At 36.6% G+C, this 23,874-nt stretch overlaps 2 protein-coding genes across 2 annotated transcripts; one reads left to right on the top strand and one right to left on the bottom strand.

Moving 5' to 3' along the window:
* Window positions 1–4,296: 4,296 nt before the first annotated feature.
* On the top strand, window positions 4,297–11,676 carry LOC114530072. The gene is made up of 5 exons (XM_028551659.1): window positions 4,297–4,447; window positions 5,581–5,637; window positions 6,070–6,137; window positions 7,067–8,429; window positions 8,638–11,676. The coding sequence occupies exons 2-5, from the start codon at window positions 5,601–5,603 to the stop codon at window positions 11,202–11,204; spliced, it is 4,035 nt and encodes a 1,344-aa protein (XP_028407460.1). The 5' UTR covers window positions 4,297–4,447; window positions 5,581–5,600; the 3' UTR covers window positions 11,205–11,676.
* On the bottom strand, window positions 11,662–23,595 carry LOC114530073. The gene is made up of 14 exons (XM_028551660.1): window positions 23,370–23,595; window positions 21,925–22,272; window positions 20,935–21,225; window positions 20,199–20,264; window positions 19,482–19,559; window positions 19,018–19,065; window positions 18,555–18,596; window positions 17,042–17,164; window positions 16,206–16,770; window positions 15,565–15,848; window positions 14,850–15,124; window positions 13,907–14,050; window positions 13,220–13,399; window positions 11,662–12,731 (listed from the first exon to the last, which is right to left on the bottom strand). Exons 1-14 carry the CDS (start codon window positions 23,476–23,478, stop codon window positions 12,321–12,323), a joined length of 2,964 nt encoding a protein of 987 aa, XP_028407461.1. The 5' UTR covers window positions 23,479–23,595; the 3' UTR covers window positions 11,662–12,320.
* Window positions 23,596–23,874: the final 279 nt, after the last annotated feature.

Below are 23,874 nucleotides of genomic sequence, written 5' to 3'. Positions count from 1 at the left end.
TGTTTTCACCTGCACAAACCTGCAGTTTTCGAGCATTTCATCTTCGAAAAATCAGTGAATTTGCATGTTTTGCAATACACCGACGCCATTTTGATTCGGGAAATGTCTTGGATACTTGGTGTAATATACGACATATATAGCAGATTCAGCAGTTTTATACCGGTATTTACATGAAGTTTCCCGCATTTTTGCTGCACAAGCTGGTTTCAACAAGGAAGCTTTGAGTGGAGTTTTACGAGGTTTGCCGCAAATTTTCATAGTTTTTCAAAACTAAATTAGTCAGAGAAGACTTAGACAACAATTAATCGGAAAAACATCCGCCAATTTGCGATTTTTTTATAGCATTCAGCTCTTGGAATTTACAAATAAATAAGAACAACTTTATTTACACGCATCAAAATAATCCCACGAGCGTTTTGTTTCTAGTCAATTTATATAAAATAATTACTACACAATTCTTTTCCAGCATACCCTTTGTTTTATATTAACAACTTTTATAATACACACGTTTTCTCAACAAAACTATTTACAACATCTCAGTTTTTTGACAAAGTTAATTACCAACGCCAACATCAATTTAAACGTGATTTGCAACGTACAACTACTGTACATGTTAAAATATTGAACACGCATACCAAGGTTGATATCAGCCATACGTTTTAATACCAGTGTGGGAGAATTACGAGCGCCTTATAATTTTAAAACCCAAATAAAATGCTGAACTCAACCCTTTTAATCGGACAGCTAATACCACAACTCATCATCGACGTCATCTTCGAAATCCAGATTAGATCCTGATCCTTCAAGTTCATCATCGTCATCAGATTGAGCCAGGCCATAACTGCTATCATCGTCGTCACCATCTTCAACTACTGCATTCTGGCAATCACCACACGAACATAGGTCGGTGCACTTTAAGCCAGCCTTTTTGCAGGAACAGCGCATGGTCGAGCATCTAGAATCTTTCACTTGCACTCAACACACTCAATTAAAGATCGCGGAGCGGGTGGGTGTGTCATCCAAGTTATCTCCAGTTCTTTATCGTCAAGCGTCCAGCCATTGCCAACCAGTGATGGAAGATCGACTTCTGCATTAAACACTGATACCATGATGCTGCTTGATTGCTAATGCCATTACCAGTAAAAGCGTGAAAGCCTGGTAAACAAAGAGCAACAGCCACGCCCAAGAATTTCGAGATAATTGCTACAAATACGTAACGACGTCTATCTCCCGTGCCAGTCAAAAAGAAAATCTCTTTCTGGATCTGTTGTTGCATGCCAATCGCAGGTATAAGAACATCTGTATCAGGGCTTTTGATGATAACTTTATCGTACGTTGCTGCTGCGTGGTTGGCATGTAGAATTAAACGAGTGTCTGCTTCTTCGTGGTGCTATGAAGCGAAAACACCTCATTACTTGTAACAATATCGTTCGGGGAATCACCGGGATATAAAACATAGCATATTTCTTTAGCAGTTACGTACATAGTTGAAATGGAAAACCACCGGGAGGAGTTACATGACCTCCAGTGTTTACATAAGAAAGATATGAAAGATTCCTTGTTTCCACCGGATCTTAAACACTTTTTCCACTGTTTTGGAACACTCTGATCTTTTCTGAAGATTTGACCTTTCTGGATCCTTTTTCAGCTCTTCGTTGTCTCTTTGCATTCTTTATGCTCAACTAAGGATACCTGTCTGCAACAATCTAATCGTTTGGAATTATACTTTCGTGCTAGCGTGTTGAGGTTTTTAAAAGAGCATCATCGCCAAATGTTTTCCATTTTCCTTTCACCGACTGAATAACTGCCATAGCATCTACAATCAGTGCATTGTTGTTAAATGCACAAACATTGACTTCTGGATTTCTAGATTCATTTTCCAATACTTCAGCAAGTTTAGAATTGGGCCAACTTGGCAGTTTTCACAAGTCCTCACACGTTTTCATAAGGAAAATGTTTGAAATTTGTTCTTTTTCAACTTCGTAAAGATGTCTGGGTCTTCGCACTAAAAATTCGTTTTTAGTGGATTGATGATAATAAGATAAAGGCGTTGGTAATTAACTTTGTCAAAAAACTGAGATGTTGTAAATAGTTTTCTTGAGAAAGCGTGTGTATTATAAAAGTAGTTAATATAAAACAAAGGTTATGCTGGAAAGGAATTGTGTAGTAATTATTTTATATAACTTGACTAGAAACAAAACACTCGTGGATGATTTTGATGCGTGTAAGCAAAATTGGCGGATGTTTTTCCGATTAATTGTTGTCTAAGTCTTCTCTGACTAATTCAGTTTTGAAAAACTATGAAAATTTGCGAAAAACCTTGTAAAACTCCACTCAAAGCTTCCTTGTTGAAACCTGCTTGCACAGCAAAAATGCTGGAAACTTCATTTAAATACTGGTATAAAACTGCTGAATCTGCTATATATGTCGTATATTACACCAAGTATCCATGACATTTCCTGAATCAAAATGGCGTCGGTGTATTGCAAAACATGCAAATTCACTGATTTTTCAAAGATGAAATGCTCGAAAACTGCAGGTTTGTGAAGGTGAAAACAAGTGAATTTAGACTTTCTATAATTTATCCTAATTTTCTATCTTGTTTTCAAGTAGTGCCCAAAGGGGGGCAACGAAAATCGTTTTCTAAGCAACTTTTCGTGCCAGAGAATACGGCCTAGTTGTCTTGTATTAAATTTCACGATATAAAAATGTGTTCACATAGCTTGTTACTCGACTGTGCTATACAAAATATTGTGTTTTTGTATTTCTAATAAAACGAGTAAAAGCTATAATTATAAGTAATTATGCCCAAAATTTGCACAGCGGGCAAACCACGTTGGGCAACCGCTACTTGTACAGTTTAACAGCATAGTGGCATTTTAATACTATATAATTGCATGTGCAATACGGCGGCGTAGATAGAAGTTAGAACTAACATTTTGGAAATGTTTTACCACTATATACAGTACGAACTTGAATAGATTGAATTTCATTTTCACTGAGTGATCTTATTTTAACGTTCACAAGCGTCAAACTCGTAATCATTATTCATTTCAAATTTGATTCGTAGATGATTGCTTTGTTCATGCATTTCTTTACTTGCTGTTAGAAATAAATAAAGTTATTACTGACATACTCCATAAAGGTTAACGAATATATGTCATTTATCGGCTGCGAGGTTCGGATAGAGAAATATTTTCCCGATATATCAAAATGTCTTGAGACCGAGGAGAACTACTCTTTTATCCGGACCGACCAAAAAGGTAAATAACGTGTTTATTTTTTAACAAAAAGCGGCGTCCGGTCCTATTATCATTGTGTAGGTAGACTCGGCAATGGCGACAAAAACATACACAATCAAAACCTTATTGGTTTCATATCAACTTCAATTTATCGTGATAATGATTATAGTCTATAAATTATTTAAAAATAAAAAAGTCAAAAGTTTGCGAATAAATCTTTAGAAAAACAAAACAAAACAAATACGCTTTCGCTCGAGCATAAAATATAGGATTCCGGACTGTGGTTTCAGAAACCGTAAAATTCCGCCCGGTGCTCCAGCCAATCAGTTCGCAGGAAAGGCTAGGATTCCGCCCGGTGCTGATTTGCTAAGAACTAATTTAAATTATTAAGAGGAGATTTTTTATTGTCGCGTATTTTGGCGGGAAAACGCTCAAAACCTAAAATCTTTTTGGCGTACCACTCAAAATTTGTTACTAGTTTAAACTAGTGTAAAAATTTGAACTAAGTTTTGAACTGTATTTGGTGAATGCAAAACACCAAACAAAGGAGTTACTAAAAAATAAAATGCGGCGGCTATCAACGATGTTATAATGTCAACGCCATTATAACTGAAATGAATACAAAAGAAGCTTCGATTCAAGTGTCATTTCCTTCCCGCCGTATCCCGAGAATTCTTTTCATTTTCACAATATTTTGAGATTATACAGTAAACATACTTTGTGGATGCTTTTCAGGTTTGCAAAACATTTTTAATGCTGAAAATTTTAGTGCTGTTGCATGAAGATATAACTGAGGTTTTGAGCATATACTACGCGACATAGAAACTGAAATATCTCCTCTTAAGTTTTATTACATTGTACGTTTCGTGTTGAGACGAACTGTAGTGCGTATTGTCTCAAAAAACATTTATCTTCCTGTTGGCTATGTTGCTGACGCGGGTGGGCTTTATATGGACAAGATGTTATCTACCGGATAACAGCTGAGATTGGAATGCAATTAAATATTGTCATTGTCCAACTATGAACAAAATGAAAGTGGTTTTCAGAACGAATGCATACAGAATACCGACATGGAATTGTCTATCGTGGCTTGCGTGTGAAATAATACCCAGTCTATTCGATCTACATATTCACTAGACGTCATCAATTCTCGTTTTGTCTGCAAAATAAGGGCCAGGGAAAAGAAAAGTTACAAATTACAAAAGGTAATCGTTTTACTTTCTGCCTAGGCAACTCTGGTAGGAAACTTATTATTGATTTGGTATACGCGGTTAAATTTGGAACATCATTCAGGTTTTTCAAATTTTTTTCATCTCATTTTATCAGTTCGATTAACTTAAAATTGAACGTATAGTAAAATCGGAGAAAATTGCCTTGGTATTTATATAAAATTTAAATAACTTTTGGGCAATCGAAATATTATGCATACAGTGTAAATGTGCTTTATAACCGTGTTGTGAAAATTTCATCTCTTGAAGTTCGGAATAAAATCGCTATGTAAAGATAGGACAAGATTTTTCGCTACTGCTTTGAGTTATTAGGCAGATAATATGCTTATAAAGGCTTTCTTCCTCAACCAATGTTGAGTAATTTGGGCTTAATAACTTTCTCGTCTATATTTTCTAAAATTCTGTGAGTTACGTAATTGTAGACAGGCGCTTTGTTTACATTGCATACCTAGTAAATAATTAACGCTACATTGGATCTCTATGTGATTCTGAGTGAATATATCATATAAACTAGAGTTTCGTAGTTTAGGAAAAGGGGAAAGATGCGAATTTTAGGCAATTTTGGCTTAAATCAACTGTGCATTAAATGTGGTGAATTTCTAAGGTTTGTATAACCTTCAGAAACTTCGAGAAGTTTTTTAGGTAGTTGTTATAGCAAACTGCAAGCGTTTCTTTGAAGTCAAGACGTTGAAACGTACCTATTTTCTATATAATTTAGTAGCTGTCTTGATTTGTTATGATAAAAAACTACCATAGAATCTCTATCAATGCTCTCCTCTCACACTGTTTTTGCTGATTAAAATAGTTTTGCTATTATGTCGGCTTATACGCTATTATAATTATGCGGTGGCGTAATTGGGACGTCATAGGTAGCAACTCAAAACGTTGTTTACAATCTTTACAAACTTGTCTATTCATGCATGCTCTATTGCGGGGTGATAAAGTGCCATATTCAATAAGCTCAACAATATCAGCGCCAATGCTTTGGTGTAAAACGGTTAAAGTGAGCACCAATATCAATCAGTGAACTCTGTACATCACATCTGGAGCGTTATTTACACATCTGCAGTATAGATGATGATTGGCACCATCTTCTTTTTTGCTTTAAGGTTTGAATAGCATAACATTGATGGCTGGATTACCGGATGTCGGTCGACCTGTTTCAGGTAATGGTTTATAAGGATGAACTGAAGAGAATGGTGTTTAATTTAAGGGATTGCTTTACCCTTGCCACCATGACAAGCTTGGGGAAGATCAGATTTTAAGTGAATTTGCAAGCTTAAATGAAAATTTTGGGAAAAACTAAGTGGGTATTGAAATCGTTGTTTAACCATGCATTTCATCAGCAGCTACTAATTGTCATAATGCAGCAACAAAAATTTAAGAAGGCAATTTAAAATTCAAAGAAGAGTACATAATCTTTGTTGTATACAGATGAAGTTTGTCTCCAAATATGCACGTGAGCATCCATCCTTTTGCACAAACATATACACGATCCTCCACACACTCCTAGCTTTAAGCTGACCCTTGCTTTATCTGCAGGCGAGCTGTTCTTTCTCTTGTTTGTTTTATTTGCTGTAACTTTTAATTTTGTACAGGACAAAACGATCCTCCTGATCCTCACCATATGTGGTTGGACGTTCCAGGGAATCGTCAAAAGAGGAGGGTAAATTTCAGTAAATTTTTCATCAAAAAATTGCTTACATGACATGGCCAGAAATGTAGGGCGCCGGTAAGCGGTGAGGTGTGTGGGCTCATGCGGTTCAGTTTTCAGTTCATTATTTAGATCAGAGTCGCTCAATTTGAGCAAGACGATATTGCGATTGTTTTTATTTTATCAACCAACTACACAATCTGATACACAGATACAGTCCGATTATACACAAACACAATTATAATAATCAATTTTGTAAATAAGTATACAAAAAATTACCCACTTATCGATAAGATATTGTTGAATATTTAATATATAAGTTTTGCATTGTATCATAGCAACAGCGCTGTATCATAGCAACAGCGTTGTATCATAGCAACAGCGTTGTATCATAGCAACAGCGTTGTATCATAGCAACAGCGTTGTATCATAGCAACAGCGTTGTATCATAGCAGCTGCTAAATAAAAATGAGTAATGGCGATCGAATATCACTATGCGAGTCCTTTGAGGTACAAGAGCATGTCCCTTTAACCAGGTTGTGCTCTTTCCAAGCACATGTGTTTTGGAAAATTAGGGGTATATTATATTTACATGAAATATTTCAATTCTGAGATCTTTAAAATTCATTTTAGCATCAAATGTGGTATAAAAAATTCCTAAAATAGACAAAAACACTTCTATTTTGTGTATTTTAGGCAGTTGTTATACCACATTTGATGCTAAGTTATTTGAAAGCGAAGACTTTAAAATGCATGCAGATCATTTGCATTTCTGTATTTTGGGGCATCAACATTCTATCCTCCGCTCCTAATTTATTAGATTTTCAGTTTGCTTTACCTTATAAGGGGTGCAAATTATAATTGGTTTCGGAAAATAATCCCTGGAAAGGTGCATTCTCTCAAAATTCTGTCCAAGCAGCAAACATAATGTCTTCATTTAGGTCTTGCATCTCTGTGAAGTATTTGTGAAAGAGATTGAAGCACAATTTCTGAACAAACTGGAAAAAGTAAGCGACGAGGCAAGGCGCTCATTAAGTGGAAACTTAGTGCAGAAATTCGAAGATGGGGCAACTATTTCAATTGCCGGATTGGGCATTGTTGCTGGTTGCACCGCTTTTGCAGCGAGTGCCGCACTCTCGGGCGGTATTTCAATTGCTGGAGCCATAATAATTTTGATTCCAATAGCCGTAAGAAAATATAATCAAAAAAAGGAAAAAAATCGTGCTCAAAAGGTCGAGCTGGTTACACACGAGGAATTCCCTTTCTATTTAGTATCGATAGTTAGAGATGCTGCAAACGAACTTTCTCGCATTTTTGAGTACCAGTTAAACGTTTTGAAATGTGAACGCCAAGTAAAAATCTTGGCTAAATGTGCGGTCGAATTGATGTTGGATTTCAAGGGTGATGAGAAGTTTGAAAGGGATACATTGCTAAGGAAGGTGCTACAAGACGGAAAATTGAAGAATAATGAAAAATTCAAAATTGAAAATGATAAGGAATGGTCAGCTTTTAGTTTGTTTCGAAAGCCTGGATTGCGTCGTGGGGATCATGGAAAATTTCTGTTTAAAGTCAAGAAAGGTTGTAACGCTCAGAAGTATGGATATCGCTCTGAGTTTCTTGAAATGAAGTCTGGTGTCGATGAGATTGAAAATCGCAGAGTGGGAAAGCTGAAAGAGTCATGTAGCAAATGTTCGGACGAGGAGTTCATCCAAGGGATATATTTTGTTGGATCAAGTATCGATGATGAATATAGCACAGTGTGCAGGGAGAATAATCCTCCAGAGCATTCGGATTACATTCCAGTCCATATTTTGGTGCGATGTCCCAAAGTTTTGAATTCCTTTGCCGACAATCTGAAAGCAGTTCCCTCGTTGTCCAACTTCTTGAAAAACATGTTCTCCCTTCCTGAAGATCATATCCTACAACCCGTCTTTCGTCGACATTCACAAGCTAGAGTTTCAAAATTGTCCGGAGCAGATCTTACTGGAACGGATTTGAGCCACGCCGTGTTCAGAGGATCTTCCCTTAAAGAGTGCATATTTAATAGTTGCTGCATGTTCTTTGCAGATCTATCGCAGGCAAAGCTGTCTGGCTCAACATTCAATTCCACATCAATTGTGCACAGTTATCTGATGGAGTCAAGTCTTACATGTAGTGCGTGGATTAAAACAAATGTACATTATTCACGGGTCGAAGGAGCGGATTTTTCCCGCACACGACCAAGCATCGGTGGAAATTCTTTCAAAGGTACCAACGTCTCGGAGGCCAAATCCGAAGGGACAGGACCATTTGATTTGGATGAAAGTAAGTATGAATATAATATAAGCAAACAGTGTGGGAGTATATAATGCTATATACTGAGCTAACTAAAGTTGCTGGGGTTAAAATTATATAGATTTTTGTAAAAGCATAAAAATAATGCATTGACGTCCAAATTAGAGCGATCCGTTATGCCGGATTTGTTGAGCTTGAACTCAAAATCTAAAAATTTGATCCCAATCAACTATTTTAGGTCCCATAAGCACGTGCGAAGATCTGCAATTTGAATACTTTGAAAGAGAGAGTATCGACGCTGAAGTTCAAGAAATTAAAAAAGGTGAACCTGTTTTGCTGCATGGTCCGACAGGAACGGGAAAAACCTCAATAGCGGAACATTTTATCGAGTTGAACAAGCAGAAATTTTTCATTCGCTGGTTCTTAGATGTATCTGAAGCTGAAGATAGCATCGTCGCCTCTTTAACCAACTTAGCTCGAAAACTTGGTGTATCCTATGATCAATTATTTGAAACTATCAACAAGCAAGCCACGGAGAGGAAAATGATATTTCTGCTGGACAACTCGAGCAAGCTAAAAGGCTCAGCCCTTACTCGTCCAAGATGGTTCACGAAGCTTTGGAGTATCAGGAAATCGATTTACATTATAATCGTAAGCAAGGAAGTCTTTTTGGAACCTGATGAAGCGAAAAGGATTGCAGTGGAAGAGTTTAAGGAGGCCGAAGCGTTTCTTAAAGACGTTCACACTAACAACCCCGAAGATATCCCGAAACTTTGCGAACATTTTGGTTGGAATATCCTTGGTCTGTCAGTTGCCAAATGGTACATGATGGAGTATGGATTTCTCGCTCATGAATATCTGGAGTTTCAGTATGACAGAGTGAAAGAGGATGTTCGTAGAACTGAATTAGACCGCCATGGGAAGACACTTTTCTCAAGCGTGTACGCATGTTTAGAAAAGGTTGATGATTCCATTCTCCGCACTATTGCTTGTGTATCTCTGATCTATCATCAAATGATTCCAGAATTCCTTTTGATTGGTCAGTTTTCCTCGGGCTCACGAAAGGAGAATATGATCGAGCTAACCCATGTCAAAAGACAGCTCAAGCCATTTCTTCGCATTACTGTCGAAAAGGGCATTCGTTTCTTTTCTCTTAACAGTTTCACAAAGTATGTGATCAGTGAGTTGATCGATGAGAAGGAGCGTGCAAATCTTCCCTGCAGATTGGCTGGAATACTCGCGAAGCATTTCAGCAAGGATAATCGCTTTTCAAAAGGAAATTTCTTGCAGCGTCTCATGCGTGAACATGCTAATAAATTTCTGCAGCTGTCGGGAAACACGAGAAATGAAGACGCCCGCACGTCCATCGCCTTAGCTCGTTTGTCGGAGCTCATCGGTTTCGTCCTCACTCAGGAAAAACCATTTAACGAGAAAGTCGCGGATGATCACTTTCAACGCGCTCGAAATCTACTTCACAGCCTGTGCGAAATACAAACAAACGATTTCCAAGGCAATGGAGAAAAATCACTTTCTGAAAACTTTCCCGAGGAGTATGGCATAACCGAGAACGACGAGGCAGTTTCCTTGCGTTTGTTTACTTTGCTGTCACGGAAAAGCTCGGAGCTACCGTTGGATGATGTAAAGGAACTTGTTTTCTTGCGTACTATCGACGAACAGGATGTTGCATTGTTTCCTGAAGAAGTCAGAAAGAATCAGGCCTTGAAGGAAAAGATTGCATACTCGGATCCACTTTCCCTTGAAAATGTTGATCTACTTGTTTCCCACGGAGTGGCATACAGCGAGGCATCTTACAAGGAGTTGTTTCTACCAGAGCTGTACGTGTCGATAATTTACTCCCTAGGGCGAAATTATTTCTACAAGAATTCGACCACCACCCAGAGTCTTATTCACCCACCTCCTTTTTACGTCAACCTTTTAAAGCTAGCTTATTGCTTAGCACGGAAGATAAGCGAACGAATGAATCCTGGCGATGCAGTTTTGCATGAGTATTTGGCGCAAACGAATGGTCTTCTGTATCTTCTGGTCAACGACGACTTTGTGAATAAGGATGGCGAATTCGTCCAGAAGGAAAAACAACACCACTGCAATGATTTGAAGGCTGCCATCAAACTCTACCAAGCGTTGATCGATGACAAAAGGCAATTCTTCGAAAGAGGAATGTTAAAGAAGACAAATGACGACGTATACAGCAAGTTGGTTTGCCATAGACAAATCTTGGTGTGCCTTAAGAAGTTGATAAAGTACGAGGACGGTGATGACCGCGAAAAACATATCAAAGCTGGCAATCTTCATTGCGATGAACTTTTGAGGCTTTTACGTATTATAGCGCCTCAAGATGGCAAGAGGGATGTTCTAGTTCAACAGTTCAGATATTTCAACGCCATTGCTGATTTTTATTCCAATATCCAGAGTTCGAGTAAAGATCTCCGATTAATACACATCCACATGATTTCTGCTGAGTATGCTAAAGAGCACGATTTCATTCCGCAGTATGTGGACGCTTTGGTTAAACTTGCAGACATTTTTTGCCGAATTGGCATGGATGATAAACCCGGGGCAACCCACGTCTCCACCAGTTACGTCAAGCAATGCGACAGCTTGGAAAGTTGCCGAGAAATTCAGCGCCGAGAGCCTCAGATCCAAGAAAAACTTCTGGATATTAAACGAAGAAATCTCAGAGCAATTTTCATTCGCTGGGCTTCCTTCCGATCACAGAGACGGCGGAACCGGAGAGTCAAATGCACCCCAAAGTTTTGTGGAGGGAGAAAATGTGCGCTTCTTTAAGAGTGGCGAACCTTAATTTTTGAGCTAAAATATGTTTCAATATATTTCACTTTGAAACTTTGCACTTTTAGTAAATTTTGGATGCTCTTTCTAGCCTTACTGGCAAATTAAAACTTTTTTCCAATGGAGAAATGGTTTTTTAAAGTAATTCTTGAATAGAAATATTCCTTTTTTACTTTTTAATTGTTGTTATATACACAAGTAACGAACCACGCACCATATATCACCCGAACATATTGAGCACACATCACGCTATATTTTATTATTTTAATCTGTAATCACGTGCACGTTCACGTTTCTAATCGACTCTCTTCGAAGTACTTTTCAGTAATCAATCATAGTGAATTAGATTCAGATACAACTGCATGTTCTGATGTTCATAATTATCATAAAGCTAATTGTAATGGTATCGTCTTATAGTAAAGGTTTGTTATAACAGTACATACGTGTAATTGGATGAAATATAAAACATTTAAGCAAAAAAACATAAAAATAAGCCTGATTAATTTTTACAAGATCAAAAAATGCGTCGAGAAAACTTATCCTGAAAATCTCTTCGCCTATGGATTTACACTTATTTACACTTACGTATATCAACGCAAAGTTTGTCCACGACAAAGTAAAAAGCCCAGGGGTCATCCTAAGTCCTCCCATTTTCCAAAATGCATGGCAGGTTTAATTGGAAAATGAGTAGTTCTAAAGCCTAAAATAGGCAGTTCTAAAAATTGAGTTTTGAATATAAAATGTTGAATTCCCAATATAGTTTATTTTAAAGAAAATAGGAAGCATCGATGAAGAACTGGACTTAGTTACTTCCCAGATTAATAATTGTGATTTCACAAAATTTACTATTGATTTTTCGTTATATTAATTTTTTTTTCTCGAAAGTGTTCTCAGAATGCTGCGCTATCCATTACAATGGAGAGGAAGACTCGTGCCAACAACGCATGTTGGACCTTAAAGCAGCTATAAAATGGGCAGTTCTGATCTTTTTCTTAGGATTACCCCTGAAAAAATCGAATGACGTGTTTCTGAGGTTAGTCGTTTCTTAGAATTCAAGACGGAAGAGGGCGAAAGTCTAATAAGCTACCGTCGTTTGTGCAGCTCTAATCAACTTCACACCGTCGTTTCCTTTCCGATAAGAAATTCATCGAAACATTCCTGTATTTTCTCCACAGCGTCCACTCTATTCATTTTGGAAAGTGTTTCTTGAAGATGACGTAATGCATCTCTCGGACTTCTGCTTCCCTGATCATTCTCCCATTTCATGAGAAGCGTATCTGTTGGACTTTGTATTTTCGGCGACCCCAACCATCGTATGAACTGCAGGTCATAACCCAAGCGATCTGCTAACATCGTATAATTTTCGATACCGACAATTTCTACATCTAACAACTCTCTCAAGTCTTTACGAAGTCTTGTCGGAATGAATGCCACGGTTGTGTTTTCACCGGATCCAGCGTAGCCTGAGGAAGACACAGAGGAAAATCCAGCTTCGGTAGACGCGTTCATTTGTGCTCTTTTGATCTGCAAATAAGAAAAGTCTTGTTTGGAAAAGCTATCGAGTTGTGCTGAGTTTTTCTGATATTATTATTGAAAAATTTCAAAGATTTGGAAGCCTAGACGATATCTCCTCAAGACAATGGAATCAACAAGGTTTTAACCAACACCTCAGGAATTGGTGTTTATGAAATTTTATCCCGAGGATCTATCCACTGTTTCACAATTGTGCATTTCTGTATCGCTGTCAACGAGAAAACTATTGAATAACTCAGTTAAAAGGTTCAATTTTTCTTTTGAATATGCATTCTGCAATCTTTTGACAGCTCATCGTACACATCCGACAGCTGTTAAATAGCCATTTTGAGGCTTGAATTATACACAATTAATTAATTCAGGCGATTCGCTTTTGCCACATGCAAGCTTCAAATCTTTTATGCAAGACATATTTTGCTAAGTATTTATAAATTTTTTTCTCAACAATTTCATTTTATTTTTCAAATGAGAATGATTACCTCCGCCTTAAAATTCACCGACAGGGTAATATCAACAGGTTTATCAAATTTACAAGCATCTTGAGTAGCCCTGAACTTGCAAAAGATTTTTTTCGGTCTCTCATCCACGTGTTCAAAGACAAAAGTCAGGTTGGGAGATGCAGCTTCGTGGCAGTGGCACAATTCTTCATACCCTCCAATCTGAAAATGTGTAGAATCACAAAATCCTTACAAGGTTTGCAAGATGATGTTCACGTTTGCATCGGAATTGTAAAAGCCTAAGCATGTTGATATGAACATACTGTTATCTTTCCCCTGCATGCAGGTGATTATGTAAAAAATTCGTCCAACTGACAAAGCTAAGGTACTGATCGGCTCAATTGAACTGATATAAACATTTCAAAACTGTTTTCTCATCCTCATAAAATTCTCGAGAAATTCAACTTTTTTGCTATAGTGAACTGCGCCTATATAACTAAGTAATTTTAACGTTATATTTTCGATGTATAGTGCCTAATGAGAAGGAATTTCGTATTAATCTAATCGCCCCATTTGTTTACATTTTTCTTGTTAAGCCAATCAGGATGCCTGCATTTTTTTGCGCATTTTTACTAGAAGTAGTCAATATTCATGGATTCTGATCCCGTAATTAAAAATAAAAAAAAATTGCAGATTGGTCCAAAACGATATTGCACCTTGTTACAATACCTGTGTACTTTCTCCTCGTATCTTCCATCCTTCACTGACTTCAAGGGCCTTGATTTTGATATCACCGCTGTTTTCATAAAATATCTTTGTTTTTTCGCCATCACAGAGAGTTCCTTTGAGCTTTTTTTCACATTTTTCTACGTCCTGTCATTAAATAAGACAAGTTCTTTACTTCCATATGCAATGGAAGTCTTCCGGAATGATCAAAGGCGACGAAACAATTGTTTGAGAATCTGTTACATTTTACCCTTACTGCCAAAATCTTAACAGTAATAGAAATAAATCACAGGTCTGCCCATGCATTAGTTACTTCAATGTAACGGATATATCTTTTTTGGCAATTGGCAATTTTGGGACACCTCAAGATTCGTTTGAGGCATTAAGGGAGTCATTACCTCATTACCTCCGTTCCGCCTGCGAGGGCGAAGCGCGCTTTGTATTTCAGGTCCGTCACGCTTCCGTTAGAAGATTTTCAAAGGCCGAATCTGATGGAAAGCAGCCTTCAAGAGTCAAGTTCGCTTTGTACATTGGTTCTGCTTAAACAATTTAAGATCTTCTGACTTAAGAATTGCATAAATTTAAATGTTTTGAATGTTTCTTAACATAAAACAAGTTGACACTCATTTAGAAGCGTAACGATCCTCGAAGGCTATTCGTTTAAATTTGCTAAACCGTTTTGACATAAAAAATAATCTGAAAACGGTAGAAAACGTACGTTACCGTGTGCGCACAGCCTCGTACCTAGGCACTTAAATAGTAAAATATATACTGACGTTGCATTCAGTTATTGTATGGAGATCAGTTGAAAAAGGCGAGCGTGCGGTGGTGCATGAGGTGGTTGTCAAAACCACGTTATATAGAAAAAGCAATTTTTATAGAAATAGAAAAGCAATTTTTATAGAAATAGACTGATCACTTTATATTTTTTAATAATTATGCTTACCTCTTGATTGATAGTGGAATTTTTTATACTTGGAATGAAATAGATTCTCACTTTAAAATCTTCATTTGGTTGATGAAAGCTCGTATGATACGCTGCGAGTTTGAAGTTTTTTGCACGTCCTCTACCCTCGATTACGTACCACGAGAAGTGTTGAACAAAGAGACTGAAGTGCTGCTTTTCCATGTGACAGAACACATCTTTTTGTTCTTCTTCCCTTGCGTCGAAAACCTCTTTCCAGTCAGGAACATCGCCTGGCGCTGTGTCACTGCAATGAACTAGAAGAAAGAGAATAATTATACTCAATCTTAAATCGAGAAACACCTTTGATTTAGCGACTATTATTTAAATTTCCTGAAGTTTAATAAACACAGGTTATAATTGTTAAAGTGTTTATAAAAATAAACTTTGAAATGGATGGCTTGAATATAGAAGGAAAAACAAATAGTAAAATTTAGTGGTTTCGTCTACGAACTCCTTATTCAAAAGAATTAACAATAGACCAACTTCCAATCATTGCGCAGTATTTTGGTCACATGTATACATCTGTAATTCTCCATAAAGGTCTTATGAATAAGTAACCATTAATATTAATTAGCATTTATGACTTTGTTACACATATGCCCTAATATGCATTAAACTTAATTTATTCATTTCATAAGGGTGAATACCCGTACATAATCGGCCGCTCGTATTTTACAAGTGGTAAAATTCAAACCTTTAAAATCCCTCTGCAGTTCATCATCAACCGCCAGACAGTGGGGCAAGATGAGAAGAACGTGTTTTTTGAATCGTAATCCATGTGGACCGCACATTACGACTGGAGTGAGCATACTGGCTCTAAATTGTTTCGGAATAAAATCTGAATTTCCCGTCAATGCGAGTTGAATTACTTCTTCTCTTCCGAAATCTAAAGCTCCTTCTGGAATAACCATTCTTATTCCGGTGCCAGGTAAGGCGACTTCACCTCCAGTATGGTTAATCAGAGAACTTGCAAAGTACCTTTAAAATAAAAAAAGTTTAAAAACACAGATATCCAAACAATAGCTTTGTTACAAGCACTTTTGCATGATTCGAGCTTTTGTGCCAAAACTTTTTAGGTACAGCATTTTTGTAAAGCATTTTACTTTTCTAAGCTGAACCGGATGGAATTTCGTTTTGAGCTTCTTTGCAAATATGCTTACATTTTTTAGGCTAATATAAGCCATCAATTTACCGGTGAAGTATTCAATATTCTTGCATTCTGATTGACTTACTGAAAATGTGCATTCCAAGTTTTCGGTCACTCGCTATTGTACAATGTTTTATATAATTATATTGCTATGCAAATAAAAAAATTTAAAAAATGCAAATTTTTACCTTTCATCAGCATTTGGAGGAACTGAAATCAACCCATTCAACAGCGCTGACGTCTTTGAGTTTGTTGAAATATCATCTTTAGTAGCATCGAAACTTTCACTATCAGAAAAGGGGTCGGCTGTGGGGCAGAATGTAAATCCATCAGGTGGATAATATTCAGAGAATGAGTTAAACGATCCGGAGGAGTTCAGAATATCACGCTGTTTTGATGACGTTTCACCTAGATCAGACGATGTTATACTGTGTTTACATGGTGTATTTAAAGCGCAGGTTTTTTCTGGATCATGAAAACTAGAAGCGCGAAGAAAACTTGACGAAGAAGGAAATGAAGCTTCAGGATCGCGTTGATATTCCTGGATGCTTGAATTTCCTGATATATTCATGATTTCGTCGTCCTTTTCTGGTTTAGAAATCACATCGGGCAACGCCACTAGTTTACCATAAAGTGGATCATCTTGGTTAGGAACGGATTTTTGATTGTAAATATTGTAAACTGGTGCCGCTTGAAAAGGATAAAAGTCTGGACCATGACGAGTAACCGAATTTGACCGTCTTGTATCTGCACCTAGTGAAAGGACAAGTTTGTTCACATTTAACACTGCTTGCCCCAAGTCGTCGTAACAATTTGGAAGAAGCTATTAACAACGTTAACTTGTGGCAAATTCCGATTGCTTAAGTTACTACAGCCTTGGAAATACAAGCTTGTAGCAATATTGCTGGATCAGGTTTGTACCAGACTTGGTGGAACAGCATTGCAACAAATTTTTTTATTGTCACACACTTGTAGAAACGCTCGGATATACAAAATATAAGTATAAAGTAATAAGTATACTTACCATTTAATACATGCAGTATTTTAAGGATGTTTGGAAGTTGATATTTGATCGAAGCAAGTATACTTGCAAAAAAAATTAGACATAATGCAGAGCCAACTGCTGGTATCACAGCAGGGTGTAGCACTAGATAAGGAAAAATGTTTCTGGTCACATCCACAACTTTTCAATTGTTGAGTTTTAGTGAACGCGTCATATAAAATGCACTAATATGTTATTTTTTTAAAATATATTGCAGGAAAAAAGATAACCGTTGTATGTTACATGCTTTGGATCAGGCCATCCAAACACGGGCTTCGAACAACCAGAACACACGTTATATTCATTTTTAAATTTAACAATTCGCCGAAGCTAGACAAGGTGATTATCGGGAAAATTCACCGAGACAAGGTCGAGGTGTATATTCACCGATAATCACCGAGCCCAAGGCGAATAATTGTTTTAGTACTTTTGCACAAGTGAATTGACACAAGAATAAAATGAAATTTTATAATTTCCGTCAGCTAAAATAATTGCACGTAACATCGCACGTACATCACATGACTAAATTACAATTGCATTAAACATTCGCGTGCAGAACACATTCAACGTTCAATCGAGTTCATTTACAGTAGATCATTCGTCTCATTCATTCATCTCAAGAATGCTCATCTCTAATGTCTGTATGCAAAGAAAAACTTTTTGGGCCTACAGATATTATTCCTAGCGCTATGGACCGTCACGCCTGATACGGTCGAGGGCATAATTCGCCCAATTAGTTGGAAATATTAGGTCTCGAATTAGGGCTTGACCGCTTGATAGTTATTGTATTATTAATGATATCATATATTCTAACAGACACAGCGTTCTTATTTAGCTGAATGAGATTCTGAAATTTTAGGAGGCGGTTCACGAACACCAAGACAGAACGCACAAACAGCACTTGTGCATTACTGAAGTAGCTACAGACTCATTATCACATTGCTAAATATTCTAAACAATAGCAGAATTTTACTAGTAAGGAAATTCAATTACGTAATAAAAAAGTCATTTCCGCAAAATTCCGGGCCTCACAAAAACCCGGGCGGGCCTGCAGGCTTAAGCCTACTCAGCCTATAGGGTAATCCGCCACTAGGTGAATTCGCTTTGTTGTGAATACCATTCTGTTCAAGAATATTTTTGATAATTTGTTAACAAAGCCACTCTACGTGGTAAAGTTTTCATGTTTTGACTTCATATCTCGAAAAAGCTTCAATGCAAATTTTGTGACATCTATTGTATTTTGTGGGACTGCATTTTCTTTAAACTCGCTTATCTCTTTGTAAGAAAAGTCCACAAAACGGCTAGCCGCCATTTTGCAATTTCGGTTTTGTTATAGTCACCTGAAGGTGATTATAACAGCATAATACGTCAAATTTGACCAATCAGAATGTAGGATTTGTTATATTCACTTGTGCAAAAATACTAGAGTGTTATTGTCTAAACAGATTTTGAGTACCATACTTGTGCAAAAAGATATTAGAGTATATATGCATACCAAACTTGCTTCCTTTATTTTCACTTTCGTTATCTAATTCTTCTAAAAAACGAAGGGAGTTAAAAGCACAAATTAATTATATTTGTATAAATTTTATAGTATGAGATACTACTTTTGAAGAATTAAGCTGTCGATTATTTGACCAGTATATAGACAGTGTTATAACAAAAGATATTCAGTAAATAATTGGCATCATTATAAGCGAATGTCAACAGAGATCCGCCTTTAAATTAAAAAAATAAACCTGTGGTTTTCTAATCTGATAACCGACTAAATTAATTCAAATTAAAGTTGTTGGCATGCATACATCACAAAGCTTTAAATTTCTGTCATATCAATATTTAAAAATCAACATTTCATTGAATGAAAACCTGTAATTTTGCAATTATTTCATGCCGCATTTACGCTGTAAGATTAAAGTTGGGACTTAAATACAGACAAAGTATAGGTGCATGTACCTCACCTTTGTTATCATACAAAGTTTTATTGTTTGCTTTAATGAAATCGGCAACTACAATAGAAAAATAAGTTCAGAACAACGACATAGCTCGTATTATCGTTTCCGGTTCGGTATTTTTCCATCAGGGGGCAAGATTATACTGAACAAAAAAGCCATGCAACATTGTTGCGGTGGACTCGTTGATTTCTTTGTTTTAAACAAAGAAAACTAAGGTTATGGTAGTAATATTTGGCTACTCTATTCAGTAATATAGAAAACCATGGCAAATCCTTCGCTCTTCTAAGCTACAATCAATTTTTAATTGGCATGTAAATTATCATAAAAAATGACTGGGCTGTGGCCAGTGGATGCTACAAAGTTTAAGCACGTAGTGTGTTTCGTGTTTGTGCCTGCGCGTGGCGAATCAATTGTCCAATCAGAAATATTGTTCTGCATCGTAATGAAGGTCTATAAGGTGGTTTAGTTACCAGTGTCCTCTGTTGTTTTCCTGGTATTGACGGTTACGCTTGGAATTTTCGATATTTCAGTTGTAGCAATGTGATTGACTAGTGTAAAATACAACGTTTTTTATTGATACAGAAATGCAAACTCAACACACGTTATATTAATTTCGGCATGATATCTCTATAAAGATTTACGGAAGTTCTCTCTTAAGGACTGTTCACCACGGATCCATGTTGTTAAGGTATTCATGGTTTTCATACAGGTCTCACACAAAAAACATCAAATTGTTTATCATGCAATACTTAAAAGTTAAAACCTAGTTACCAAATAGATGTAGGCCAACGTGGTTTTGTGTGTAGGGCAGAGATAAAGTTAACTTTGTTCCTGTCCTACCACTCACTCAAACATATAACGTGACACAAGACTCTCCTAGGCTGACACAAGACTGGCCTAGGTCGCAATTTGGTCGTGTCGAATGCAATTGAAACAATAGATAGTGAGATGATAAGCCACATTAAGCTTAATTACCATCTCACTATCTATTGTTCGAATTGCATTTGACGCGACCAAAGTGCGACATATAACCTAGGTCTCAGTTCAGTATATGTATAATATCAGTGAAAAGTTTAAGTTCTAGCATGCAGGTACGTGTCCCAAGAAGCAAGCGATGCGAAGAGAGAACACTTAAAGTTAATTTAAACGTGTTGACATTCTTCCCCTAAGTAGCTATATATGCTTACCCGAGAAATGATTTGTCTTAATTTTAATTTGTCGCTTGGATCCATTTTTAAAGATAGCTTCGGGTTCTGAAAATAGTTTGTTTATATATATGTAAACACTGCACAAAAAGAAGGTTCTTTCTTAAGCCCCGTTTACACGGTACAAACTTAAACCGGTTTAAATTGAACTCGTTTAACTGGCACCATAGCTGCGTTTACATGACCACTTTAAGAAATTTTAAAATGATCTGGGTAGTTTAATCCACCTCGCGCAGGTAGTGCAAAGTAATCCCGCTTAATTTACACCGATTCGAAAGATCAAAGATCAAGTTAAACCAGATTAACTGTGACCGTGTAAACGGGGCTTTATATATATTGTCATAACTTCATAGTTTAATTTAACATAGCATGCACCAATTAGACTTATGATAATTTGCTGAACGCCATGAGAAAAATAGGTTTACTCGTGCTTTAAAAAAGGACTTAGCGTTCATTCAATTCAAAACTACCCAATTTCAAAATTAGCATTTAAAGAGTGGTGTAATAAGTTCCATTCACTATTCAGCAACATTTTTTATCGGTATACAGAACAGTATCAAACAGTATCCACATTTTTGTGTAGCCAGTGGTGTTTATAATATATCACGATTAAGCCGTTTTTCTTCATATTTTAATGCATTTGTCATTGAGGGTAAACCAAATGAAATTTTTTTGTTGGACAGAAGATGATAAAATGAATATTGAAAATTAATCTTACCATAAAATTCAACTTCATAAATTCCCCCTTTCTCCATTCCAGCAGCATTTCTGGCTAAACATTGATAACTTCCAGAACCACTTAAATCAGTCCTACTTATGACTAAACTACGATTTTTTTGTCGATATCTCACGTTCTTGATGACGGTAATCTCGCTGGTATTCAGCAGAAGCTGATTTTTATACCAGGTAATTTTCGGCTGAGGATAGCCAGTTATGGAGCAAACAAGATGGATGTTCTTCTCTTCGTTAATTCGTCTTCGCAAAAACGTCTTTGTGGTTGTTTCGCTCCCTAGGTATATATATAGGTATTTCAAGGCTGAGAAATATATTCAACAAACTCCTAAAGCAAATATATTTCATGATTAAAATGTCAGTAACAAACAAACTATCATAATAATTTTTGATGCGTCTTTGTGATTCCGTTCAAAATGCTTTTTCCGGCCCCTGGTATAAATTGTGAACTCTTACCAAAAACGCGGTTTGGAGCTCCAGGGGCCGGTTGGATAAGCCAAATTTCAAAAACACTCTTACAGATGTTGTGAATGATTGAGCCTGCATCTTGTGCATTAAATATGCTGTTCCATTGAATATTAAACAATATTCACATCGAAATATTTCGGCTCAGTTGTTCAATAAATAGATAATTTTGTTTTATATTTTTAAGCTAAACGCCTTTCGAACAAACGGCCCCAGTTCTATACTATATAAGAATTTTGAAGACACCACATGCCGGTATAAATCTCGCCGCCCTGTTACAAAAAGCTTCGTTTAATCTACTAGTGCATGGTGCCTCGAGTGAAACAAGTTCAGCAATTCTAAATTCCTATTTTTCTTTTAAATTTTACAATTAGATTGTAACTGTTCAAATGAGTCAAATTGAAATGACAGCCATGCCATATAGCCATAGTAAATTTTAACAAATTCTGTGCCAATATATCGAGTGTAGACACTGTAAACGGGGCTAATAAAAGGATTCGGGGTTACATACCATGATTGATAATATCAACTGAAGCTTTGCTTTTTACATTCTCCGGCAATGCTTGCTCTTTTATCCAGCAAAAGCAGGTGAAATTAGCGAAATTTTCGGCTTGCTTCGAAAGGATTCTACGAACTCTGTGTGAACAACCACGACCTTGGAAATACTCGTCATCCGAGTTGCATTCGCCGGCGTCATTTGAACTACGGGAATTTTCAAGATCAGGTGGATCGTCAAGTGCCGGGCACACGATTTTGAAACTAAGAGCTGCAATCGGCGCACGACACGAGACGTCTATCGCAGATACACTTGGCTTTGAGATGTACGATATTTCCACGAGTTGCGAGTCTTGTGCAAGTGCTAAAAAAGTGTAGCAATTAAATTGTATGGTTTCAAATACAAAGTTTTCACATAATTATGGTTTCACGGCTTGCATTTTCTTCGTAAAACCTAGTCTAATGAAATTGTATGCATGGTATTTTGGAATTTATATTTCATGGAACTTATGAAACTTATATTTCATACTTTTGGAAAGACACTAACGATAAAAGTCTCTTTAGATATGCCTCTCTCGATCGAGCAAGCTTAATTTCAAAGATAATTTCCACAGAGATTGAATTTGGGTTTTAACCCCGGGTATGAAACCTGAATACACCATTTAAACTATATATACTCGTATTTCAGACGCAGACATGAAATTCTAAACATTTGCGTATGATAACATGCCCATGCAGGCGTAGATTATTTTGTGTGACTGAATAATTCGTTTCTCTGTTGTAATATGTGATGATGACATTCTCTTCAAAGTCGTTTGGGATGGAAATGAAGTTGATTGCGTCATTTGCGTGCACATATAGTTGAAATTTTATTATATTACTAACTTTTGACCTATTGCACCATCAAGGAAGTTGTAAAAAAAGTATTAGTATGTCATCTGACTTTTTTCACGAAAAGTATGTGATGTAAAACTCGTAATCAAACGAGGAAAGCGGACTCAACATTTGATTATGAAGCTCCAAATAGTATATAAAATTGCAACGGGCTATAATCTATATCTCAGCAATTATCATGAAAGTTTATTGTGTGTCTTTTAATTTTCCATCAACAGTGTCTTATGACCGTAATTATACAGAGGGATTTTCCCTTGAAGTCATAATATAAAGGTCTTTCATGGGATATTTGACATGAAATTTCGCGTGTTTTTGGCCAGTTATATCTCTTTCTAAAACAGTCTGTTTTATTTTCTTCTTAACGATTGCAAACACACTGCAAATATCGACTGGTTGCATACGCAGTGTGCTTACTAATCAGATTTATAGCTCTTACATTGTTTCATTATCAAATTGCCTTATGAAAATATTCATACCGACTCGCGCTACAATGTACTTACAATTGACACTCGTGGTAGTATAGCCTGCTCAAATTCATACACAGAAATCGTATAAAAGTTCTCGTACCTTTCTTCCTTTCGATATGTTGTTGCACTAAGTTGTGTTCAGTGTTGACATTCCTGGAAATTGATATTACTGCCAAAATCCAAATAGCGATAGACATTGATTTCCGCATGGTAGTACGTTATAGGCGAGTTGAAAGGATGCGGCGACGATATTCAATGAAGTCCTTCAGGCTTTAGCGTTGTATGGTTAAGATTGTATCCAAACAATCTGTTCGAAATGCGTTGTGTTAAACAACCATGGGGGTCTAAGCTATTATTACCGGATATTACCAAGTACAATGTTATTTAATATAACTTTTGTTTGCAGAGTGGCTAATATTTAAAGGAGATAAGCCCTATAATTACTGCAATAATTTCAATGTCAATCATTTGATAAAGAGTTTTAACTTAATAATTTGCATAGCCAGAGACAGCATAATGTTTAATCAGTGAGAAAAACAATCAAGTCATAGGACGTATATTATATATTTTCAACTCCTTATATGGGAGTTTAATTAGGGGATTAC

Source organism: Dendronephthya gigantea, unplaced genomic scaffold, assembly GCF_004324835.1.
Source record: "Dendronephthya gigantea isolate DGI-Jeju-01 unplaced genomic scaffold, DenGig_1.0 000059F, whole genome shotgun sequence".
NCBI classification, from domain to species: Eukaryota; Metazoa; Cnidaria; class Anthozoa; order Malacalcyonacea; family Nephtheidae; genus Dendronephthya; species Dendronephthya gigantea.
The sequence above is the reverse complement of the archived record's forward strand: the minus strand, read 5'-3'. Positions and strand labels throughout refer to the sequence as shown.

Excerpts from the sequence above, each read along its gene's own strand:
- LOC114530072 (XM_028551659.1), top strand. The coding sequence starts at position 5,601 with ATGGCTGGATTACCGGATGTCGGTCGACCTGTTTCAG. Across the intron at positions 5,638-6,069 it reads TGTCGGTCGACCTGTTTCAG|GACAAAACGATCCTCCTGAT; the intron begins GTAATGGTTTAT and ends AATTTTGTACAG. Across the intron at positions 6,138-7,066 it reads GGAATCGTCAAAAGAGGAGG|GTCTTGCATCTCTGTGAAGT; the intron begins GTAAATTTCAGT and ends GTCTTCATTTAG.
- LOC114530073 (XM_028551660.1), bottom strand. The coding sequence starts at position 23,478 with ATGCGGAAATCAATGTCTATCGCTATTTGGATTTTGGCAGTAATATCA. Across the intron at positions 20,265-20,934 it reads TTATGAAGTTGAATTTTATG|AACCCGAAGCTATCTTTAAA; the intron begins GTAAGATTAATT and ends AACTATTTTCAG. Across the intron at positions 12,732-13,219 it reads CGGTGAATTTTAAGGCGGAG|ATCAAAAGAGCACAAATGAA; the intron begins GTAATCATTCTC and ends TCTTATTTGCAG.